Source organism: Lipotes vexillifer, unplaced genomic scaffold (genome assembly GCF_000442215.2).
Source record: "Lipotes vexillifer unplaced genomic scaffold, Lipotes_vexillifer_v1.1 scaffold334, whole genome shotgun sequence".
In the NCBI taxonomy this organism is placed as follows: Eukaryota; Metazoa; Chordata; class Mammalia; order Artiodactyla; family Lipotidae; genus Lipotes; species Lipotes vexillifer.
Window position 1 is genome coordinate 316,758 of NW_006799673.1, and position 23,310 is coordinate 340,067.

Genomic DNA, 23,310 nt, shown 5'->3' on the forward strand with positions numbered 1-23,310 from the left:
GGGGGGGGGGGGGTGGTGGTTAGGGGACAGTCAAAATCCCTGGAGAATTTGGGTTGGACTTAAAGGATTCCCCTCATCCCCTCCCCAGATTTTCCCCAGGTCTGTGAGAAGCAACAGACAGCTGACTCAAGATGCCTGGAGTGTGGCTTATAAACAAAGAGGGTCCCCAAGGGTTTCAGAGAGGGAAGGGTCTTTGATCAGGATGTGAAGACAACATCAACAGGAACCGTGGGTCGCACCCTGAGATCATGGGAGCCACGTAGGCACCCGCTTCTAAGATGTTTGGTGGCCAAACCCCTACAGGGTCCTGAGTGGGAAGAAGGAAAGCCCCAGTCCTAGGTTGTAGTCTCCCTCGGGCCCTGGGGTACTCCTGCCCCGGGAGTGGACTGGTCGTCTCTCCATTGTGGCTGTATGCAGGCAAATTGTATTTGGATCACACTGCTGCTGTGCAGTAACAAAGATGGTGAGGACGGTTCATGAGCTCTTACCATATGCCTGCATGGAGCTAAGCACTTCACTCATAACAACCCTAAGAGGTGGATACATTTGTAATCTTTCACAGATGAAGGAAATGAGGTTCAGAGAGGTTAAGCCACTTGCTTAAGTTCACACAGCTCACAAGTAGTCTGTCAGGATTTGCACCAGATCTATCCAAATTCAGAGCCCAGGCTTGTAATCATTATGCTCCTCAAGGAATGTGTGTGACCTGATGGAATCCCTTCTCTCTTGGGCCTCAGTTTCCTAGTCTTTAACTTCAAGGAGTAGGACTAGTCTGAAAGTCTGGAGTTCCAGAGAGTACCCTCAGCAGATGGAGAGGAAGCTGTAGGTGGATGGTGTCCCTGGTGAGGGGAAAAGTGACTTCCCCAGGATCTTACAGGGCGACTTCCCTCAGTGGCCAGAGCCTCCGACGCCGAGCATCGTCTGTTTGAGCGGCTGTTCGAAGATTACAATGAGATCATCCGGCCAGTGGCCAATGTGTCTGACCCAGTCATCATCCAGTTTGAAGTGTCCATGTCTCAGCTGGTGAAGGTGGTGAGTGCCAGAGCCACAAGCCGTGGCCGTGGGGTGTGGAGCTTCTGGAATAGCCTTTCCCAGAACCAGCCTTGTTTTTGTAATTCACCATCTACTTTAATCTCTCTTTCTAGGATGAAGTAAACCAGATCATGGAGACCAACCTGTGGCTCAAGCAAGTAAGTGACCAGACCCTGGGCACTGCTGCCCCCTGGTGGTGACTGCTTTACTTGCTGTCTGTGAACCGAGGGCCAAAACCCCTACTTCACTCCTGTGGACCCAGATTGAGGTCCACTGACTAGCTGGTCTGTCTCTACCTGGGCTTGGGGTCATATGCACTGCTCTACACCCCTGTGGAAGGACTGCAGGGCCCAGCCCCTCAAGTCACAGACGATAGACTGCGTCCTGGAAAAAGAGACCTCCGTGCTCAGACAAAATGGGGCTGACCCGGGCCTGGAGCCCTGGCCCCGACTCTAGGGTGGCGCCTGAGGCACCTCTTCCCCTTCCTCTTGCTAAAAACTCATACTTAAGTCAGAATCATATGCTGTTGTTGTTGTTGGGAGGGTGGGAGCTGGGGTTCTGGATTTTCCTGTTCAGATTGGGACCAAAGAAATGGGCTTCCACGTGTTCTCCCCAGGGAGGCTTTGTGCAGACATGGCCAGATAACTCACTGGCCTAAGGGTGATCCTTCTACCAGCTCAGCCAACTGGACACTCAGCTCATGCAGCCTTCCTTCCTAGGAGGCTGGCAAGCCAGATGGGCATGGTGCCCACTCAGCGCCCTATGGTACACGTTCCCTCCAGCCACAGCCTCACCTCTCTCCCCTCAGGTGCTCCGGACTCACATCTCCCAGCCTCTGCACCCAGACACTTCCTGGGCCCTGGTGGGATCATGGCTCCTTCCCCAGACCCTTCAGAGGCCAACCCTGCTCAACGCGGAGGTGGAAGAGGGTTCTGTGTGTCATTAGCGCCGTTACTGGGGCTTGATGGCATGTCCAAGCCATTTCAGGAATGTGAACAGCAGGAGCTTAAGGCAGGGACCTGGACCTGGCACTGGAAATGACTGGAGAAAGCCCTAGTGGTCGTGATTGATTGATGGGGGCTGGGCTTGCCCCACTCATGGGGGCAGCTAGGAGGCGGCCTCAGTGCTGTCTCCCCACTAGCACCCACATGAGGAACGGGCCAGTGTGGTCTGCATTGCAGAGGCAGCTCTGACGTGCAGCCGAGGTGGGGAGGTCACCAAGATGAGTGGTGTCAAAAGAAGTAAAACCATGCTTGTCCTTCCACTGCCCCCCCTCCCTCCTTGCCTTCTCCCCCCAGATCTGGAATGACTACAAGCTGAAGTGGAACCCCTCCGACTACAATGGAGCGGAGTTCATGCGTGTCCCTGCACAGAAGATCTGGAAGCCAGACATTGTGCTGTATAACAAGTAAGGTGCTGGGTGGCCCCCACCTCTCAGGGCTGTCAGCCTGGACCTGGGTCCTTGGCCTGCTGTGCTTTACAGCCTGGTCTTCCTGGGACCTTTTCCAAGAGAGCTCCATTCATTTGGTTCATTCCACAGGTATTTATTGACCTACTGTATGCCAGGTCCTAAAGATACTGTGGCGCAAGGTAGATACCCTCCCCCTTGCCTCTAGGAGTTTATCAGATGCACCAGGGAAGACAGGAATGAGTTACAGTATCCAAATATGCAATTACAGACTGGAGGAAGGGCAAGGAAGGAAATACATGGGGGTGCGCTTCTGTCACCAAGACAGGACCTGACCATCCCTGTAAGTCAGGCTGTAGCTGCGCCCCATGGTTAGACCACAGGAAAGCTTCATTTTTTTTTTTTTTATGGATGACCACAACAAAAGCAACAATGATTGCAACTACCAAACACGAAACACACTCATACTGTCATAATATTGACATTCAGTCCAGTAATCCTCCACTGTAACAGCTCCTTTACTTTGCAGTGAAAATTGATTTGTATATTTTTTGCCTCTGAGTCCTTGTGGGGTTTTTTTTTTATTATTCAAACAGAAAGTCACAAAAATTATAATCATCCTCATCAGTTCACTCAGTCCCATGTAATTAATTTTTTTTTATCTTGATCTTTTGTTAGCACTTTTATGAATTCATCAGTTTTCCCTTAGAGTTCTGAAAATGCTTATTCATTCAGTTCAGCAGTATAGTCAGTTAGCAGAAACCTGTACTTGTCAGAGTCTTTTCCAAGAATTCCTTGAAAATGAAACCCTTTTACAGGAACATTTTTGTGAAAGCATCAGAGTACACCCAGAACTCTCTGTAAATGACAAAAGTGTGAAAAATGACCACGGTTAAAGATTTGATGAAAGTTCATAATAATGCAATTGACAAGGAAATTTAGTTATTTCTGAGATACACATTTTAAAGTAATAACTAGAATTATGACTTCTAACATTATACCAGAAAATATAAGATTTTTAGAAATTTCATGTAATGTTTGAAACATTTATATTAATATATTTCCATACAAATAACCCAAAGAAAGTTTAGTATTAGTTGTTTTTCTTGTTTGTTTTTTTTGTACTGTAGGTTCTTATCAGTCATCAGTTTTATACACATCAGTGTATACATGTCAATCCCATTCGCCCAATTCAGCACACCACCATCCCCGCCCCACCGCGGTTGTCCCCTCTTGGTGTCCATACGTTTGTTCTCTGCATCTGTGTCTCAACTTCTGCCCTGCAAACTGGGTTCATCTGTACCATTTTTCTAGGTTCCACATACATGCGTTAATATACTATATTTGCTTTTCTCTTTCTGACTTACTTCACTCTGTATGACAGTCTCTAGATCCATCCACATCTCTACAAATGACCCAGTTTTGTTCCTTTTTATGGCTGGGTAATGTTCCATTGTATATATGTACCACATCTTCTTTATCCATTCGTCTGTTGATGGGCATTTAGGCTGCTTCCATGACCTGGCTATTGTAAATAGTGCTGCAGTGAACATTCGGGTGCATGTGTCTTTTTGAATTATGGTTTTCTCTGGGTATATGCCCAGTAGTGGGATTGCTGGATCATATGGTAATTCTATTTTTAGTTTTTTAAGGAACCTCCATACTGTTTTCCATAGTGGCTGTATCAAACTACATTCCCACCAACAGTGCAAGAGGGTTCTCTTTTCTCCACACCCTCTCCAGCATTTGTTGTTTGCAGATTTTTGATGATGCCCATTCTAACTGTAGTTTTGATTTGCATTTCTCTAACAATTAGTGCTGTTGAGCAGCTTTTCATGTGCTTCTTGGCCATCTGTATGTCTTCTTTGGAGAAATGTCTGTTTAGGTCTTCTGCCCATTTTTGGATTGGGTTGTTTGTTTCTTTAATATTGAGCTGCATGAGCTGTTTATATATTTTGAAGATTAATCCTTTGTCCGTTGATTCGTTTGCGAATATTTTCTCCCATTCTGAGGGTTGTCTTTTTGTCTTGTTTATGGCTTTCTTTGCTGTGCAAAAGCTTCGAAATTTCATTAGGTCCCATTTGCTTATTTTTGTTTTTATTTCCATTACTCTAGGAGGTGGATCAAAAAAGATCTTGCTGTCATTTATGTCAAACAGTGTTCTTCCTATGTTTTCCTCTAAGAATTTCATAGTGTCCGGTCTTACATTTAGGTCTCGAATCCATTTTGAGTTTATTTTTGTGTTGGTGTTAGGGAGTGTTCTAATTTCATTCTTTTACATGTAGCTGTCCAGTTTTCCCAGCACCATGTATTGAAGAGACTGTCTTTTCTCCACAGTATATCTTTGCCTCCTTTGTCATAGATTAGTTGACCATAAGCATGTGTGTTTATCTCTGGACTTTCTATCTTGTTCCATTGATCTATGTTTCTGTTTTTGTGCCAGTACCATATTATCTTGATTACTGTAGCTTTGTAGTATAGTCTGAAGTCAGGGAGACTGATTCCTCCAGCTCCATTTTTGCCCTCAAGACTCCTTTGGCTATTCGGGGTCTTTTGTGTCTCCATACAAATTTTAAGATGATTTGTTCTAGTTCTGTAAAAAATGCCATTGGTAATTTGATAGGGATTGCATTGAATCTGTAGATTGCTTTGGGTAGTATAGTCATTTTCACAATATTGATTCTTCCAATCCAAGAACATGGTATATCTCTCCATCTGCTGGTATCATCTTTAATTTTTTTCATCAGTGTCTTATAGTTTTCTGCATACAGGTCTTTTGTTTCCCTAGGTAGGTTTATTCCTAGGTATTTTATTCTTTTTGTTGCAGTGGTAAATGGGAGTGTTTTTGCATAATTTCTCTTTCAGATTTTTCATCATTAGTGTATAGGAATGCAAGAGATATCTGTGCATTAATTTTGTATCCTGCAACTTTACCAAATTCATTGATTAGCTTTAGTAGTTTTCTGGTGGCATTTTTAGGATTCTCTATGTATAGTATCATGTCATCTGCAAACAGTGACAGTTTTACTTCTTCTTTTCCAATTTGTATTCCTTTTATTTCTTTTTCTTCTCTGATTGCCATGGCTAGGACTTCCAAAACTATGTTGAATAATAGTGATGAGAGTGGACATCCTTATCTTGTTGGAAATGCTTTCAGTTTTTCACCATTGAGAATGATGTTTGCTATGGGTTTGTCGTATATGGCCTTTATTATGTTGAGGTAGGTTCCCTCTATGCCCACTTTCTGGAGAGTTTTTATCATAAATGGGTGTTGAATTTTGTCAAAAGCTTTTTGTGCATTTATTGAGATGATCATATGGTTTTTCTTCATTTTGTTAATATGGTGTTTCACATTGATTGATTTGTGTATACTGAAGAATCCTTGCATCCCTGGGATAAATCCCACTTGATCATGGTATATGTACCTTTTAATGTGTTGTTGAATTCTGTTTTCTAGTATTTTGTTGAGGATTTTTGCATCTATATTCATCAGTGATATTAGTCTGCAATTTTTTTCTTTGGTAATATCTTTGTTTGGTTTTGGTATCAGGGTGATGGTGGCCTCGTAGAATGAGTTTGGGAGTGTTCCTTCCTCTGCGATTTTTTGGAAGAGTTTGAGAAGGATGGGTGTTAGCTCTTCTCTAAATGTTTGGTAGAATTCACCTGTGAAGCCATCTGGTCCTGGACTTTCCTTTGTTGGAAGACTTTTAATCACAGTTTCAATTTCATTACTTGTGATTGGTCTGTTCATATTTTGTATTTCTTCCTGGTTCAGTCTTGGAAGGTTATACCTTTCTAAGAATTTGTCCATTTCTTCCAGGTTGTCCATTTTATTGGCATAGAGTTGCTTGTAGTAGTCTCTTAGGATGCTTTGTATTTCTGCCATGTCTGTTGTAACTTCTTTTTCCTTTCTAATTTTATTGATTTGAGTTCTCTCCCTCTTTTTCTTGTTGAGTCTGGCTAATGGTTTATCAATTTTGTTTATCTTCTCAAAGAACCATCTTTTAGTTTTATTGATCTTTGTTATTGTTTTCTTTGTTTCTATTTCATTTATTTCTGCTCTGATCCTTATGATTTCTTTCCTTCTGCTAAATTTGGGTTTTGTTTCTTCTTCTTTCTCTAGTTCCTTTAGGTGTAAGGTTAGGTTGTTTACTTGAGATTTTTGTTTCTTGAGGTAGGCTTGTATAGCTATAAACTTCCCTCTTAGAACTGCTTTTGCTGCATCTCATAGGTTTTGGATCATTGTCTTTTCATTGTCATTTGTCTCTAGGTATTTTCTGATTTCCTCTTTGATTTCTTCAGTGATCTCTTGGTTATTTAGTAACGTATTGTCTAGCCTCCAAGTGTTTGTGTTTTTTGCGGTTTTTTTCCCTGTAATTCATTTCTAATCTCATAGCATTGTGGTCAGAAAAGATGCTTGATATGAGTTCAATTTTCTTAAATTTACTGAGGCTTGATTTGTGACTCAAGATGTGATCTATCCTGGAGAATGTTCTGTGTGCACTTGAGAAGAAAGTGTAATCTGCTGTTTTTGGATGGAATGTCCTATAAATATCAGTTAAATCTATCTGGTCTGTGGTGTCATTTAAAGCTTCTGTTTCCTTATTTATTTTCATTTTGGATGATCTGTCCATTGGTGTAAGTGAGGTATTAAAGTCCCCCACTATTATTGTGTTACGGTCGATTTCCTCTTTTCAAGTGTTAGCAGTTGCCTCATGTATTGAGGTGCTCCTATGTTAGGTGCATATATTTTTATAATTGTTATATCTTCTTCTTGGATTGATCCCTTGATCATTATGTAGTGTCCTTCCTTGTCTCTTGTAGCATTCTTTATTTTAAAGTCTATTTTATCTGATATGAGCATAGCTACTCCAGCTTTCTTTTGATTTCCATTTGCATGGAATATCTTTTTCCATCCCCTCACTTTCAGTCTGTACGTGTCCCTAGATCTGAAGTGGGTCTCTTGTAGACAGCATATATATGGGTCTTGTTTTTGTATCCATTCAGCAAGCCTGTGTCTTTTGGTTGGAGCAATTAATCCATTCACATTTAAGGTAATTATCGATATGTATGTTCCTATGCCCATTTCTTAATTGTTTTGGGTTTGTTTTTGTAGGTCCTTTTCTTCTCTTGTGTTTCCCACTTAGAGAAGTTCCTTTAGCATTTGTTGTAGAGCTGATTTGGTGGTGCTGAATTCTCTTAGCTTTTGCTTGTCTGTAAAGCTTTTGATTTCTCCATAGAATCTGAATGAGATCCTTTCTGGGTAGAGTAATCTTGGTTGTAGGTTCTTCCCTTTCATCATTTTAAGTATATCATGCCACTCCCTTCTGGCTTGTAGAGTTTCTGCTGAGGAATCAGCTGTTAACCTTATTGGAGTTCCCTTGCATGTTATTTTTCATTTTTCCCTTGCTGCTTTTAATAATTTTTCTGTGTCTTTAATTTTTGCCAATTTGATTACTATGTGTCTCGGTGTGTTTCTCCTTGGGTTTATCCTGTATGGGACTCACTGTGCTTCCTGGACTTGGGTGGCTATTTCCTTTCCCATGTTAGGGAAGTTTTCGACTATAATCTCTTCACATATTTTCTCTGGTCCTTTTCTCTCTCTTCTCCTTCTGGGACCCCTATAATGTGAATGTTGTTGCATTTAATGTTGTCCCAGAGGTCTCTTAGGCTGTCTTCATTTCTTTTCATTCTTTTTTCTTTTTTTTTTTTTTCTGTATTAAAATACTGAGTTTATTTCACATGTATATTTTTGTCTCCCCACCATTTCCATTTGTCTGACCACCACTACTACTATGTCCTATCATAACATTCCATACATACTTAAAACCAAGCAAAGGGTGGAGTTCCATCTTTAAAAACTAAACAGGCATTTTGGACAACACATTCTTGGCAATGGAACCTGGACAACATTTATCAGACACCGTAGGGGAAGTTCTCACTCTGCATTATAAAAAGGACAGCCAGATATCAACTGTTACAGAAATGAAATAAGACAGAAAATTTTAACAAACTGTTTAAACTATTTTCTTAAAGAGACTTCCTCCACTGCCAGAGATCTTGAATAGCCTCCTGGTCAGTCATCTGGAAACAATTCTTCACATAATTGATGAATTTGGCTTCCACTTTGGGAAGGGAACCACCTTTTTCTATACTTGCTTGCATTTTTGCTTTAATGTCTTCTACAGAGCTAGGTCCTTTCGGTGTTTTAGGAGTTTTTTCCTGTTTTTTGAAGGATTCTTGACCTTTTGATCTTGGTGTTGATGGTTTTGAGTCTTTTCCATTCTGGTTTGACTTTTGTGCATTTTTGGCTGGAGTATCTCGTACAGATTTCTTTACTGGAGCTTTTTCTTCAGCTTCCTCATCATCAAAGTCATCATCATCATCATCTTCATCATCGTCGTCGTCGTCATCATCATCATCTTCATCTTCATCAGCAGCAAGTTTTACTTTTTTCTGGGGAACCTTGCTACCACTTCCAGGGGCAGAACGCTTTCCAGACATACTTAGGAGTTTCACATCCTCCTCCTCTTCATCTTCTGACTCTGCATCTTCCTCCACAGCTACTAAGTGCTGTCCGCTAATATGCACAGGCCCTGAACCACACTTCAACCGTAAGACCACAGGTGGTGGTATTTCAAAGCCCCCAAGGGAAACCGTTGGCTGCACAGACATTTTCAAAGTTGCCAGTGTTACTTTAATTGGACTGCCTTCATAATTCATTGCCTCTGCTTCGACAATGTGTAATTCATCCTTTGCGCCAGCCCCTAAACTGACCGTTCTTAAAGATAACTGGTGCTCATTTTCATCATTATCCACCTTAAAGTGATAATCTTTGTCGGCCTTTAGTTCACAACCGAAAAGATAGTTCTGGGGCCTCAGGGGGCTCATGTCCATGTCCATCGAATCTTCCATGGGTTGGTGGCACGCACTTCGGTGGGAGAGAAAGTGGACGGAGATAAAAGTCTACCGCTCGAAGGAAGAGTCACGCAGGACGGAATCAGACCAGGGACTCATTCTTTTTTCTTCATTCTGTTCTGCAACAGTGAATTCCACCATTCTGTCTTCCAGTTCACTTATCTGTTCTTCTGCCTCAGTTATTCTGCTATGGATTCCTTCTAGTGTAATTTTCATTTCAGTTATTGTATTATTCATCTCTGTTTGTTCTCTAATTCTTCTAGGTCTTTGTTAAACATTTCTTGCATCTTCTCGATCTTTGCCTCCATTGTTTTTCCAAGGTCCTGGATCATCTTCACTATCATTATTCTGAATTCTTTTTCTGGAAGTTTGCCTATCTCCACTTCATTTAGTTGTTTTTCTGGGGTTTTATCTTGTTCCTTCATCTGGTACATAGCCCTCTGCCTTTTCATCTTGTCTTTCTTTCTGTGAATGTGGTTTTTGTTCCACAGGCTGCAGGATTGTAATTCTTCTTGCTTCTGTTCTCTGCCGTCTGGTGGATGAGGCTATCTTAAGAGGTTTGATGGGAGGGACTGGTGCTGGGTAGAGCTGACTGTTGCTCTGTTGGGCAGAGCTCAGTTAAATTTAATCCACTTGACTGTTGATGGTGGGGCTGGGCTCCCTCCCTGTTGGTTGTTTGGCCTGAGGCAACCCAACACTGGAGCCTACCTGGGCTCTTTGGTGGGGCTAATGACAGACTCTGGGAGGGCTCACACCAAGGAGTACTTCCCAGAACTTCTGCTATCAGTGTCCTTGTCCCCACGGTGAGCCACAGCGCCCCCCCCCCCTCTGCAGGAGACCCTCCAACACTAGCAGGTTGGTCTGGTTCAGTCTCCTGTGGGGTCACTGCTCCTTCCCCTGGGTCCTGATGTACACACTACTTTGTGTGTGCCCTCCAAGAGTGGAGTCTCTGTTTCTCCTAGTCCTGTCGAAGTCCGGCAATCAATTCCCACTAGGCTTCAAGGTCTGATTCTCTAGGAATTCCTCTTCCCATTGCCAGACCCCCAGGTTCGGAAGCCTGACATGGGGCTCAGAACCTTCACTCCAGTGGGTGGACTTCTGCAGTATAAGTGTTCTCCAATCTGTGAGTCACCCACCCGGCAGTTATGGGATTTGATTTTACTGTGATTGCACCCCTCCTACTGTCTCATTGTGCCTTCTCCGTTGTCTTTGGATGTGGGGTATCTTTTTTGGTGAGTTCCAGTGTCTTCCTGTCGATGATTGTCCAGCAGCTAGTTGTGATTCTGGTGTTCTCGCAAGAGGGAGTGAGAGCACGTCCTTCTACTCCAGCATCTTGGTTCTTCTCCAAGCTTCATTCTTTTACTCACCCGACGAATGCTCCCTGCCCCTGCCTCACGCTGCACACGTGCATCTGCCCACCAGCCACAGGAAGCTGCACCTTTTTCTCTCTTTCAAAGGTTCTTCCTCTGCCTATCTGAATCTGCCCATTGTGGCACCTCCAAAACCTGCCTCTCTTTCCTAAGCCCATACAAACCTGACACCTTCCACATTTAACCTGTTATTAGACAAACATAATTTTAATTGATATTTTACAGTATGTACTAGTTTGTTCTCCAGTTATTGACAGACTTCAATTTTGTAACTGTGCTTTATCTCTGGAGTTCTAATGTCTTAAAAAAGCCACTGAGCATTTTTCAACAAAACACTTCGTATAGAATTAGTCTAATCAGATTTTAAAGCATTCTGTGTTTAGGTTTATATGCTGTATTAGTACAAATCAATATGTTTTACCTTTCATATTGGGACTAGAGAAGCTACATTTTTGGCCGAATCCCACTTTCTAGTCATGGGTTAAAAGAGAGGTCTTCTTTAACCACTCCAAAGATGGTCCGTGTTTTTATTTTTTTATTTTTTTAACATCTTTATTGGATTATAATCCCTTTACAATGGTGTGTTTCTGGTTTATAACAAAGTGAATCAGCTATACACATACATATACATATATCCCCATATCTCTTCCCTCTTGCGTCTCCCTCCCTCCCACCCTCCCTATGCCACCCCTCTAGGTGGTCACAAAGCACTGAGCTGATCTCCCTGTGCTGTGTCACTGCTTCCCACTAGCTATCGATTTTATATTTGGTAGTGTATATATGTCCATGCCACTCTCTCATTTTGTCCCAGCTTACCCTTCCCCCTCCCCATGTCCTCAAGTCCATTCTCTAGTAGGTCTGCGTCTTTATTCCTGTCCTGCCCCTAAGTTCTTCATAACCATTTTTTGTTTTTTTTTTAGATTCCATATATATGTGTTAGCATACGGTATTTGTTTTTCTCTTTCTGACTAACTTCAGTCTGTATGGCAGATTCTAGGTCCATCCACCTCACTACAAATAACTCAATTTCATTTCTTTTTATGGCTGAGTAATATTCCATTGTATATATGTGCCACATCTTCTTTATCCATTCATCTGTCGCTGGACACTTAGGTTGCTTCCATGTCCTGGCTATTGTAAATAGAGCTGCAATGAACATTTTGGTACGTGACTCTTTTTGAATTATGGTTTAAGCTACAGTAATCAAGACAGTATGGTACTGGCACAAAAACAGAAATATAGATCAATGGAACAGGATAGAAAGCCCAGAGATAAACCCACACACATATGGTCACCTTATCTTTAATAAAGGAGGTAAGGATATACAATGGAGAAAAGACAGCCTCTTCAACAAGTGGTGCTGGGAAAACTGGACAGCTACATGTAAAAGAATGAAATTAGAACACTCCCTAACACCATTCACAAAAATAAACTCAAAATGGATTAAAGACCTAAATGGAAGGCCGGAAACTATAAAACTCTTAGAGGTCTGTGTTTTGTTTACTGCTTTCCGTAGAAAAGATAGCATTCATAAATATGTTTCTTTCATGCAACTTGTAAATGCAACTTGTCCTTAAAGAACTGGGACAGGAGATAAATTAACTGGTTTGCAGAATGTGAGCCATCCTAGAAATCTCCTGGTCCAAAGGCCCTTAAGGAGCTGAGCAGGGTGGTAAGAATTTTTGCTAAGCTAGAATTAAGAAAGTGGGCACAGATCTTAATCTTATGATTTGAATTTCATAGCTGTTTTCTTGCTGGCAATCTTGGGTGAACAGCTGGGGTACTTTAGGGATGTGTGCTTTTAACAATACTGAGAGACATAGTGAAAAGCTTCCATCGGATATGGAGAGAAGCAAATATCATAAGGAATTTCCTTGGAGTCTGAAGCTGAAAATAAGATTTAGAGAATATCCTTCAATTCCTCTCTCCTAACTAAAACTTCAGTTTCTCTAAACCTCTGGTGAGAGTTTCTTTTCATTTCAACACTCTAGAAACACTTTTTACCTTCTTATGCCAGTTCCTCCTGCCATGTTTTTGTTCTTTGAAGTTCTTTCTCTAGTAGAATCCTCAGAAAGTGTTCGTGGACACAGTATACCCTAAGTTCTTACAGGTTCATAACTCATTGTAGCCATTTTTAGGTAATACTTTTCGGTCATTTGCTGATATAAAATCCTTGGCTCATATTTTCCTTCCATGAAAATCTTAAAAATGCTGACTCATGTTCTGGTATGAAGTGTTGCTGTCAAAAACGATTGCCAGTCTAATTTTCTTTTTTTCTTGTAAAATCTGGTGACTTTGGGGAGAGTAAAGGGACTCTATTAATACGTGTGCCAGGACCACAGATGTAAACCAGGACTGTCCTGGATGAATTGGGATGCATAGTCAGCATGTTTACAAGGGGGTTGTTCTTTTCCTTGGGTAAAACCCAAAGATATTTTATCCATTAGCTTTAAAATCTAGTTGTTTTACTCTGTACCATATACATAATAAGCCACCTTTCATTCCAGTAAATTTTTTGTGAATTAGAGTTTTTCAGATCTGTTCTATTGCTTCGTCCCTCCAGGAACCCCATTTTCACATATATTTGAACTGCTTTACCTGGATTCTTTCCGTATTATTTTCTCTCACATTCTTTTTCTTTGTCTCTTTTTGATTTAAAAGAATTTGTTTTCTCCTTTCTGTTTTTTATTTTCATCACAATACTTTCCATGGTGTCTGCTTGTTGTTACGTTTTAGTTTTTATTTCTAAAATGATTTTTTAAAATTTCTTTCTTCCCATCCTTTCCTAAGTTCTGTCAGTTCTTTATTCGTCCTCCTATTGCTCACCCAAATTCTTAACTTTTCTATTTCTAATTTATGCTGCTCTTTCAAAGTTTCTGAAGATCGTTCTTTCTCTTAGCTTAATTTGTAATGTCAGATTATCAGTTTCGTCTGCTCTGAGGTTATATTTTTGCGGTGTGCACTTGTCTGCTTGTATGTTATTGTCATTCAATTTTCATATTTTTCTTACAATATGTTAATATGAGGTTCAGTCTAATCCTTTTCTGTTGCTCTTGTTTAAATAGATGGCCTTTGTTGTACATTTAGGACAGGTTCCCAGAGGGGATGGGAGTGGGTAAGGGTGGGTCTCTTGTGTCACCTGCTTGGGAGTTCCCTCCTCAAGTGGTTCCCTTGAAGCATTTAAATACTCCATGTAGCCACCTCCACAGTCTGAGAGCTGCCACTTCTAGACACCTGCTTCTGTACTTTCTCAACCATCTTCTTTTTCTTACCCTCAGTTTCCCACGCTGTTCAATTTGAAGCCTACCCTATGCAGCTTTTTTCTGGGTGGGTCTCTGTCCTTCTGGAAGGCAGTTGGGGTGGGAGGTGTTTCTGAGATCGAGCCCAGCCCAGCCTCTTCTGCAGACCCTGGTGGCTCCCCATCGTTTTGTCCTCTCCCACAAACTGGAACCTGTGGCGCCCTCTCTGTTTCACCGTTCCCCTTGCTGAGGATGCAGTGCAGAGCGGGGTCCTCTTTTTTGAGGGGCAGATACCTCTTGGTGATTTCTGTCTGGGGCTCTCGGGACAGGAGAACTTCCCTTCCTCTTCCCTCAGCCACCTCCACAGTAGTTAACCCCACCCGAATCCCACGCAGGTCCCGCTGGTGGTGGTGGTTCTACCCCACTCTCTCACACCTGAGGTTCTTGGAATTCCACGTAACCTAACTTTGTTGACCACGTGGGCAGCGGGATTTTTCTTTTGCTATCTTGTTGCCCTGTTTTTCTGAGGAAATTTGGAAAGGTTAAAGAAACGGATGCCATCGTGATCTTTCTACCACTCACCACCCTCGCCCCACTTCAGCTCTTACTCTTTCCTTCTATTAAAGTGATACCTCAACTAATCATTTGCACCCACCCTGACTTTTCTTTTTTTTAATCAGCTCACATGGTTCAGCAACACACTGGCTGAGTGAGACCTTTCCCCCTCTGCTGACCCTTGCTGCCAGCCATCTCTTGGGCAGCCAGGGGGGTGAGAGCTTCATTTATCTTTTTGGTCATCCGTTCAGTCAGCTAACTTACCGAGCGCCCTCTCTGTGGCTGGGGCTCTGCCAGACCCTGGTACCCAGTGGGGTCTTCATCTTCGGTCTCCTGGTGGCAGAGCTAGGCCACTGACGCTGTCAGCAAGCAGGCCTCCTGGTCTGGGCAGACACAGCTGTGGGGGTCTGTAGGCAGCCGCCACAGTGACCAGGATCCCTGGAAAATAGCAGACATGTGCACCAGCAACCAAGGTAAGCTGATCTCCAGTGTTTGGCCTTTTGGACACACAGACTTGAGGACTCAAGTTCCGACTGGTCAGGGCTCTGCCACAGACTCTGTGGGACCCTGAGCAAGCCAGTCCTGCTCTCTGACCTTCAGTTTCCTCGTCGGTAAAATGAGGGGATCAGACTAAAGCAGGGATCATTAAGCTCTCCTGTGAAGGGCCAGGTAGTTAAGTATTTTAGGCTTTGTGGGCCTTAGCGTCTCTGTCGCAGCTACTCAGTCCTGCCCTTGTAGCTTAAAAGTAGCTGCAGACAATAGACCACAAATGGGTATGGCTGTGTGCTCCAATAAAAATTTATGTACAGAAATAGGGGGCAGGCCAGTGGGCTGTACTTTGCCCTGGACTAGTCCCTGGGCTCTGAAGGTCCATTTTGTTGGATGCCCTAAGGAAAGTTGTTCTGGAGGCCTCTGCCTTCCCAGGGGTCCTCTCAGCCCTCTGCGTAGCGTAGGCCAGCCTCCCAGGCCTCCTTGGTGCTCAACATGGTCAAGTCCACTTGGGGCTCTGTGGGTCCCCACCCCCTCCCCACTTCTCATACCCCTCCTTTCCTCCTGGAGCTGGGAATCATCTTCTTGTGGGGAATTGAGGGCCCAGTAGGATAAAGTGGGGTTAAGAACATACAAACACAGCAGGGCACCTTTGGGACAACCCAGCCGGCTGGAGTGAAGGCGGGTAGTGGATTTGACATCAAGTCTTCACGTGTAACGACTGTCTTGCCGGACAGATGCACGTGAGGGTGGGAGGGCCAGAGACCAGCAAGGAGACACGCCCCAGACACACCCCCTCCTGTCTTCACACAGTGCTATCCAGTAACAACCAGGCAGGATCCCTAAATGTTCAGGTTTGCCTTTTTTTTTTTTTTCCCCAGCTCTTCAGGCAAATGGGTATAGTGGTTGCTCCCTTTAGAAGGACATACATGCCTTCAAATGCAGAACTCTAAGAAATCAACAGGGCTGACCCACAGAAATGTCAAGAGCTTTCACTGGGCAAGGCCATTGTCATGAGGACCGGCTGGCTTCATGCTCAGATACGAGACTGGACAGGGTGTTGAGCTGGTCGTCAGCAAATCTTCCACTGCACAAACCAGCTGATAAATGCCAACAAGCCAATTCTAGGAATAATGTATGTCTCTGCATAGAAAGGGCGCACATAGCTAAACAGAAGGGAGAAGGAACATGGGGAGAAAATGGGGAAGGATAGGGACACAGAAGGCAAAGGGACCTGTCATGCTGGGCTTGAAAGACAAGGAATCAGAAAACATGATTATTCATTCTAAAATAGTGCAGGGAGGAATGGGAAGTTTGGTAAACGGTAGAACCAGGGTCCAGAGATAGGGCCTGGTAATAGACCCATCTAACAGGCTCAGTTTAATGGCAGTGGGCTCCTACGGTGGTCTCTACAGCCCCTTCCAGGTCCACGGTCTGGTTTGACATCCGTGTGTGTACATACATTGGGCTCCCAATGCAGACAGGATGAGGAGGCATTACCAGGGCCAAACCATAGAGACAGCGAGTGGCAAATGTCCCCAAAGTTCACCTAAACACCTGCCTCCTGATGACCACTTTCATTCATTTATTTTTTCAGTTAAAGGAGAAAAAAAAATATCTGGCATTTGGGAGTGTCTCCATATATATCAAGTTAGGAGTTGCATGGTGTGGAATGAACCCATGACATGCCCCAGCGCGGGGGGTGATGAGTGTGTCAGATTGTTGGGGGTTGGGGGGTCCTGGGCCTCAGTATCCCCATTGGTAAATGAGATGGTGAACTGCGAGACCTTTTATAGCACTTTGAGCTCTCATATTCTGCAGTTTTACAAACCGTTACTTGCCGTTTACCTGCTGGCGGCGTGAGAAGCTGGGCTAGCTGACCACGTGGTAATGACCTGTGTGCCGCACACCTCCTCTTTGTCTCCGCAGTGCTGTTGGGGATTTCCAGGTGGACGACAAGACCAAAGCTTTACTCAAGTACACAGGGGAAGTGACTTGGATCCCCCCGGCCATCTTTAAGAGCTCGTGCAAAATTGATGTGACCTACTTCCCATTCGATTACCAGAACTGCACCATGAAGTTTGGTTCCTGGTCCTACGACAAGGCAAAAATCGACCTGGTCCTCATTGGCTCCTCCATGAACCTCAGGGACTACTGGGAGAGTGGCGAGTGGGCCATCATCAAAGCCCCCGGCTACAAACATGACATCAAGTACAACTGCTGCGAGGAGATCTACACGGACATCACGTACTCGCTGTACATCCGGCGCCTGCCCCTGTTCTACACCATCAACCTCATCATCCCCTGCCTGCTCATCTCCTTCCTGACTGTGCTCGTGTTCTACCTGCCCTCCGACTGCGGCGAGAAGGTGACCCTCTGCATCTCGGTCCTCCTCTCCTTGACTGTATTTCTCCTGGTGATCACTGAGACCATCCCGTCCACCTCTCTGGTGATTCCCCTGATCGGCGAGTACCTCCTATTCACCATGATTTTTGTAACCTTGTCCATCGTCATCACCGTCTTCGTGCTCAACGTGCACTACAGGACCCCCACCACGCACACGATGCCCATGTGGGTGAAGACCATCTTCTTGAAATTTCTTCCCAGGGTCATGTTCATGACCAGGCCGGCAAGCAGCGAGGGTAACACTCAGAGGCCACGACCCTTCAATAGCGCTGAGCTCTCAAACCTGAATTGCTTCAGCCACATAGAGTCCAAGAGCTGCAAAGAAGGCTACCCCTGCCAGGATGGGCTATGTGGCCACTGCCACCACCGCAGGGTAAAAATCCTGAATTTCAGTGCCAATCTCATGAGAAGCTCTAGTTCTGAATCTGTCAATGCCGTGCTGTCCCTCTCTGCTCTGTCACCGGAAATCAAAGAAGCTATCCAAAGTGTCAAGTATATTGCTGAAAATATGAAAGCACAGAATGAAGCCAAAGAGGTAAGGATATGTCTGTTATTACATTGGTCATTCATTCATTCAACAAACATTTTATTGGTTCCTTGTGGGCAAGGAATTAGACTGGCATCAGTGGCTTGTGTTCAGACCAGCTCCTCATTTACCAGTTATTTACCCTTGGATACACCGCCTCACCTCTGTGAGTCTGTCTTTTCATCTGTAAAATGGGATGATAAAGGTTGTGAGTATGTGGTGCCCTGCATTTAGCTGCTGGGCTGCCAGCAGTTTGGGCCATTGGAACACCTGATGCTGAGTGAGTGGATTAGGAGGTAGGCTGGAAGAGGGCATGAGGCCAGATGATCTCCAATTAGTATTGATCAGCTGAGCTGACATTTTAAACTTTACTCATTGTGTCTCCCTACTCCCCTTTAAGAGTAACTTACATAAAGTACACACCTCTTAAGTCTACATCTCAGTGAATTTTTACATTATGTGTACACCCACGTAACCATGATCTAGGTAAAGGTATAGAACATTTCCAGTGCCCCAGACAGTTCCCTTGTGCCCCTCCCCAGTCAGTAACCCCCTCCCTCCCTCCTCAGTAACCACTGATCCCGACCTCTTTTATGTTAATTAATTTTACCTATTCTTGAACTTCATATAAGTGGAATCGCATAGCATAAACTTTCATATCAGACTTCTTTCATTCAGCAAAGTGTACAAAGATGTCTGAGGTTTATCCTTTTGGTTTGTTATTGGTGTGTAAGATTCTACAGTATGACAACACCGCCTTCTGTTTATTCATTCTACAGTTGTTGGACATTTGGTTATTTCCAGTTTGAGGCGATATGAATAAAGCTGCTATAAATTTATACATATCTTTTGGTGAATATATACACTCGTTTCTCCTGGCTACATTCCTAGGGGTGGAATTGCTGGATCACTGGAGAGGTGTATTTTTCACTTTAGTGGACACTGTCAGGTTTCCAAAGGGTTTGAGCCGATTGACACGCCCCCTGGCAATGTTTGAGAGTCCCAGCTGCTGCCCATCCTCGCCAAACGGGGGTGAAGTGGCCTTTCTTGTCCCTGTGGACTAATGATTAGGGCTCTTTTTCATATGCTTATTGGCCATTTGGATATCTTCTTTTGTGAACTATCTATTCACACTCCTGCCCATCTTTTTTTAATTGGGTGAACTTCTATTTCCTTCAAAAATCTTATGCTAGAACTAGTGATAGGTATTAGTAATGGGGAAGCTTTACACTTATGTGTTTGGCTGCTCCCACACTGTTTACCCCCAAGGTTACCAGAATCATGTTCAATAATTTTTTAAGAAGCTCTGCTTTAAAATTAACTGGTTCTGCTTTAAGTTGATTATTAACAAAGAGCTAATTACCAGATAATTTCAGCTCCTGATGCACTGTAAGTAATTAATGTTGGTAGGAAATGTCTGGAGCCTCTTTTATTCAGCTGTGAACGGCATATTAAAGTAGATGAGACAGGAGGGAGATAGCAACAGTGGCCCCGTGTCCTCACCCCACCCATCTGAGCAACTCTGAGCCTGTCTTGTGACTGTAACAATGCAAAACCTCCCACTGATACCAGAAATTTAGCCAAAAAGTCAGGCCCTCCTTTAAATTCAGTTGAAGCAGTTGGTTGGTTGTTTTTTTTTCAAGTCTTCATTGAATTTGTTACAACATTGCTTCTGTTTTATGTTTTGTTTTTTTGGCCCTACGGCACGTGGGATCTTAGCTCCAGGACCAGGGATCGAACCCACACCCCCTGCATTGGAAGTCGAAGTCTTAACCACTGGACCACCAGGAAGTCCCTGAAGCAGTTGTTGGACATTAAGTACATGATTAGAGAATCTCATATGTCTAACACTAATCACTTTTGAAGATACTCTCTACCCTTTCTTTATCCACTTTTAAAATAATCACTTCTTTTGAGTGATAATTTACTAAAGATTGAGATCTAAGTATCGTCTTTGTCAGGCTATTAGAAACTATCTTTATTCCAAAAATTATTTACTAGGAACGATACAAGGTGTTAAGAGTTTCACGAGGGTTTTAGTTAGCGTTAGAGTTTCCACAAGACGTGTGATGGAGGCAGACAGTAAAAAAAAAAAAAAAAAAAAAAAAAAAAAAAACTGCGCTTCCGGAGCCTGTGCTCCGCAACGGGAGAGGCCACAACAGAGAGAAAAAAAAAAAAAAAAAAAAAAAAAAAAAAAAGTTACCGAAAGGGAAGTCACAGCTGAAGTGCCAGGAAGTTAAATTAGTGAAATAGCCTGAATGTGGCCAGCTAGAGGCACATGGATCATCTCAAGGGGCAGCCACTGCTCACTTCTGGTCATCTGTTACCACAGATGAATGTGGTCCCATTGTTTTTCCAGAGAAAGCAGAAATCTGGACCACCGTCCAGTGGATTGCAACCTGTTTATGACAGGGTGGCAAGTGTTAGAATAAAGATGCCTACTCAGTGCTCTGAGGAGAGTCAGGCTGTCTGAAGGATGCCTTCTTTCTCTCTTACTGTGTGACGGACATGCTGCTGTACATAGAGTTTTCTAGAGGTATTTTAATTTCCTAATTCCCTGGCTCCAACTTGGTTGGTTTTAACTGTCCTGGGCTCCTAGGAACTTGGAATGAACAGGCTTAGTTCTCCCAGAGCCATCTCCTGAGGGTGCTGAGAGCCTGTGAATGACTGTCCCTGGACACGCCAGATCCCAAAGGGACAGGAGTGTCATCGTGTCACCTGCCTTGGCTGTTCTCTTTTCAAGTTGTTTGTGTTGGTCACCCCTACTTGCTCACACTTGTGAGGTGTTTAATACTCTAAATTCAGAGTTAGGGCTGGGATTGGGTTACAAGTTAGAAAACTAGTTAGGGAGCTTGTGGTCTCACGTTAATACTCTCCGTTTTACGGTTTTGACGGCTGATCGTTTGAAGTTGGTTCCACTGTATGAGTTGTTCCTGAGGTCTTGAAGGTGTGCATAGATCAGAGCCATGATCTTCTGAGCTAATAATCCTGATACAACTTGTTTTGTTTGGTTCAGATACAGAGATATATCTATATATCTATACGTATGTATATCTGTTAGTTCATTCATTCCAATTAGAGTCGGACTTCTTTTTTTTTTTTTTTTTTTCTTGCGTTATGCGGGCCTCTCACTGTTGTGGCCTCTCCCATTTGCGGAGCACAGGCTCCGGACCCGCAGGCTCAGCGGCCATGGCTCACGGGCCCAGCCGCTCCGCGGCATGTGGGATCCTCCCGAAACGGGGCACGAACCCGCGTCTCCTGCATCGGCAGGCGGACTCTCAAGCACTGCGCCACCAGGGAAGCCCAGAGTCGGACTTCTGATCAATGACTTATTTACATGTGTTGTAATTACTGTTTTCTAGGGTTAAATTTTGGCCATCTTGTTTCACGCTTTCCATTTACTTTTTTTTTTGCCTCAGTTCTTGCTGTTTACTAGAAAGTCTGAATGTTTTTTGCTGGTTGAAAGTCATGTGCTTTATTTTTATTCTTCTACTAGCTCTTCCTAACTGATTTAAACCCATGCTCAAGTTCCGTTTTCCATATCAATCAGTCTCTTACATTTTTAAGTGTCTGTGTTTTGCCCCCGACCCCACTGTCCTTCCCCTCTGATCTTCCTCACTGCTTTGGTTACCTGGGTGTTACTAGAGCTTTAGTTTTGGTTTTTCATGAATATATGTTTTGGGTTTTGACCTTCCTTTTTTTTTTTTTTAGTCTATAGTCACCCCTCACATCTATCTTATGGTGTCCTCCTGGATTTATTTCTTTGTGTTGGTACGCCTTCTCAAGAGTGTTTATGGGTAAACCTTTTGGGGCCTGTAAGCTTAAAAATGTATTGTAGGGCTTCCCTGGTGGTGCAGTGGTTAAGAATCTGCCTGACAATGCAGGGGACATGGGTTCGAGCCCTCATCCAGGAAGATCCCACACGCTGCGGAGCAACTCAGCCCGTGCGCCACAACTACTGAGCCTGCGCTCTAGAGCCCACGAGCCACAACTACTGAGCCCACGTGCCTAGAGCCCATGCTCCACAACAAGAGAAGCCACTGCAATGAGCCCACGCACCACAACGAAGAGTAGGCCCTACTCACCGCAACAAGGGAAAACCCGCACGCAGCAACGAAGATCCAACACAGACAAAAATAAATAAATTTTTTTAAAAAACTGCATTGTGCCCTTTTTTTTTTCTTTTTTTTTTTTTTTTGCGGTATGCAGGCCTCTCACTGTTGTGGCCTCTCCCGTTGCGGAGCACAGGCTCAGAGGCCATGGCTCACGGGCCCAGCCGCTCCGCGGCATGTGGGATCTTCCCGGACCGGGGCACAAACCCGTGTCCCCTGCATCGGCAGGCGGACTCTCAACCACTGCGCCACCAGGGAAGCCCATGTGCCTTCACTTTTAAGTGCGAGTTTAGCTGGATACGAAATTCTAGGGTTGAAGTTCTTTTCCTTAAATACTTAAATAACACTCCATGGCCTTTTTGCCTCAGTGTCGTTTCTGAAAAAGTTTTAAGTTAATCTGAATGTTGTTCCTTTCAAGTAATCTGTTCTATCTAGAAGCTATTAGAATCTTCTGTTTGTAGAGAAATCGAATGACACCAAACACAACGTGTTGGTGTGGGTCCCTCCTAGTCTGTTTGGCATTCCTGTGAGCTGTTTAATTCCAAGGTTTTTCATCTCGCTTTAACTCTGGGGAAGTCAACGTTATTTCTGTAAAGATCTCCTGCTCACCCTTCTTTTCTCCTTCCCTGAACTGTTGTACAGGCGGGATGCCTCTGCTCCCAGCTTCTCCATCTCCTGGCTCTTCTTTTTCATCGCTGCCCCAGGCGAGGTCCTTACTCTCCTCTGTTTCTTTCCGGGGCTGTATTTACCCCTGCCAGTCATCCCAGCTCTGGAGTTCTTTATTGCGACTTGTCTGTTGTTCACACTTGTATTTCCACTTGATTCTTCTATAACACTGCTTATTCCTAACTTCGTGTTTCCAATATTCTCTCCTATCCGGTGACTATCTGGATAGTCTCAAAAGACTGTCTTGTTTAGTGTAAATCCTTAACCCATCCCATGAATTTTCTTTCAGATACCTAAGTTTGTGTATTGGGGGCCTGTAAACTCACCTTTTCTGGGGGTATCAGCCATCCTTACTGAACTGTGTTTGAGGGGCCCAAACCCAGGCTTCCCAGGGCAGAGGACCCACATGGCCACAAACTGGGCTAGACGCCCCTTCAGGGGCGTTTCCTCCCCTCCAGCTGACCTTGTCCGTGAGGATCTCTTCCACGTCCCTTTCACTCAACTGCAGTTGTTCGTCTTTGATGTGGGGAGCGAGGAGGGAAGCCTCAGGCCCCACCGATCAGCGGGCACCTTCTCTGCTCCGCTCTTC

The 23,310-nt window shown here is 43.9% G+C and overlaps 1 protein-coding gene and 1 pseudogene across 1 annotated transcript in view; one reads left to right on the forward strand and one right to left on the reverse strand.

Moving 5' to 3' along the window:
* Positions 1–23,310, forward strand: part of CHRNA3 (cholinergic receptor nicotinic alpha 3 subunit) — a 27,664-nt gene that overhangs the window by 2,291 nt on the left and 2,063 nt on the right. The window contains exons 2-5 of the mRNA XM_007471843.1: positions 893–1,032; positions 1,146–1,190; positions 2,331–2,440; positions 16,941–17,952. Coding sequence (XP_007471905.1) covers positions 1,012–1,032; positions 1,146–1,190; positions 2,331–2,440; positions 16,941–17,952 — 1,188 coding nt within the window. The 5' untranslated portion in view covers positions 893–1,011. The remainder of the gene's footprint in view (positions 1–892; positions 1,033–1,145; positions 1,191–2,330; positions 2,441–16,940; positions 17,953–23,310) is intronic.
* On the reverse strand, positions 8,463–9,355 carry LOC103090033 (nucleophosmin pseudogene; annotated as a pseudogene).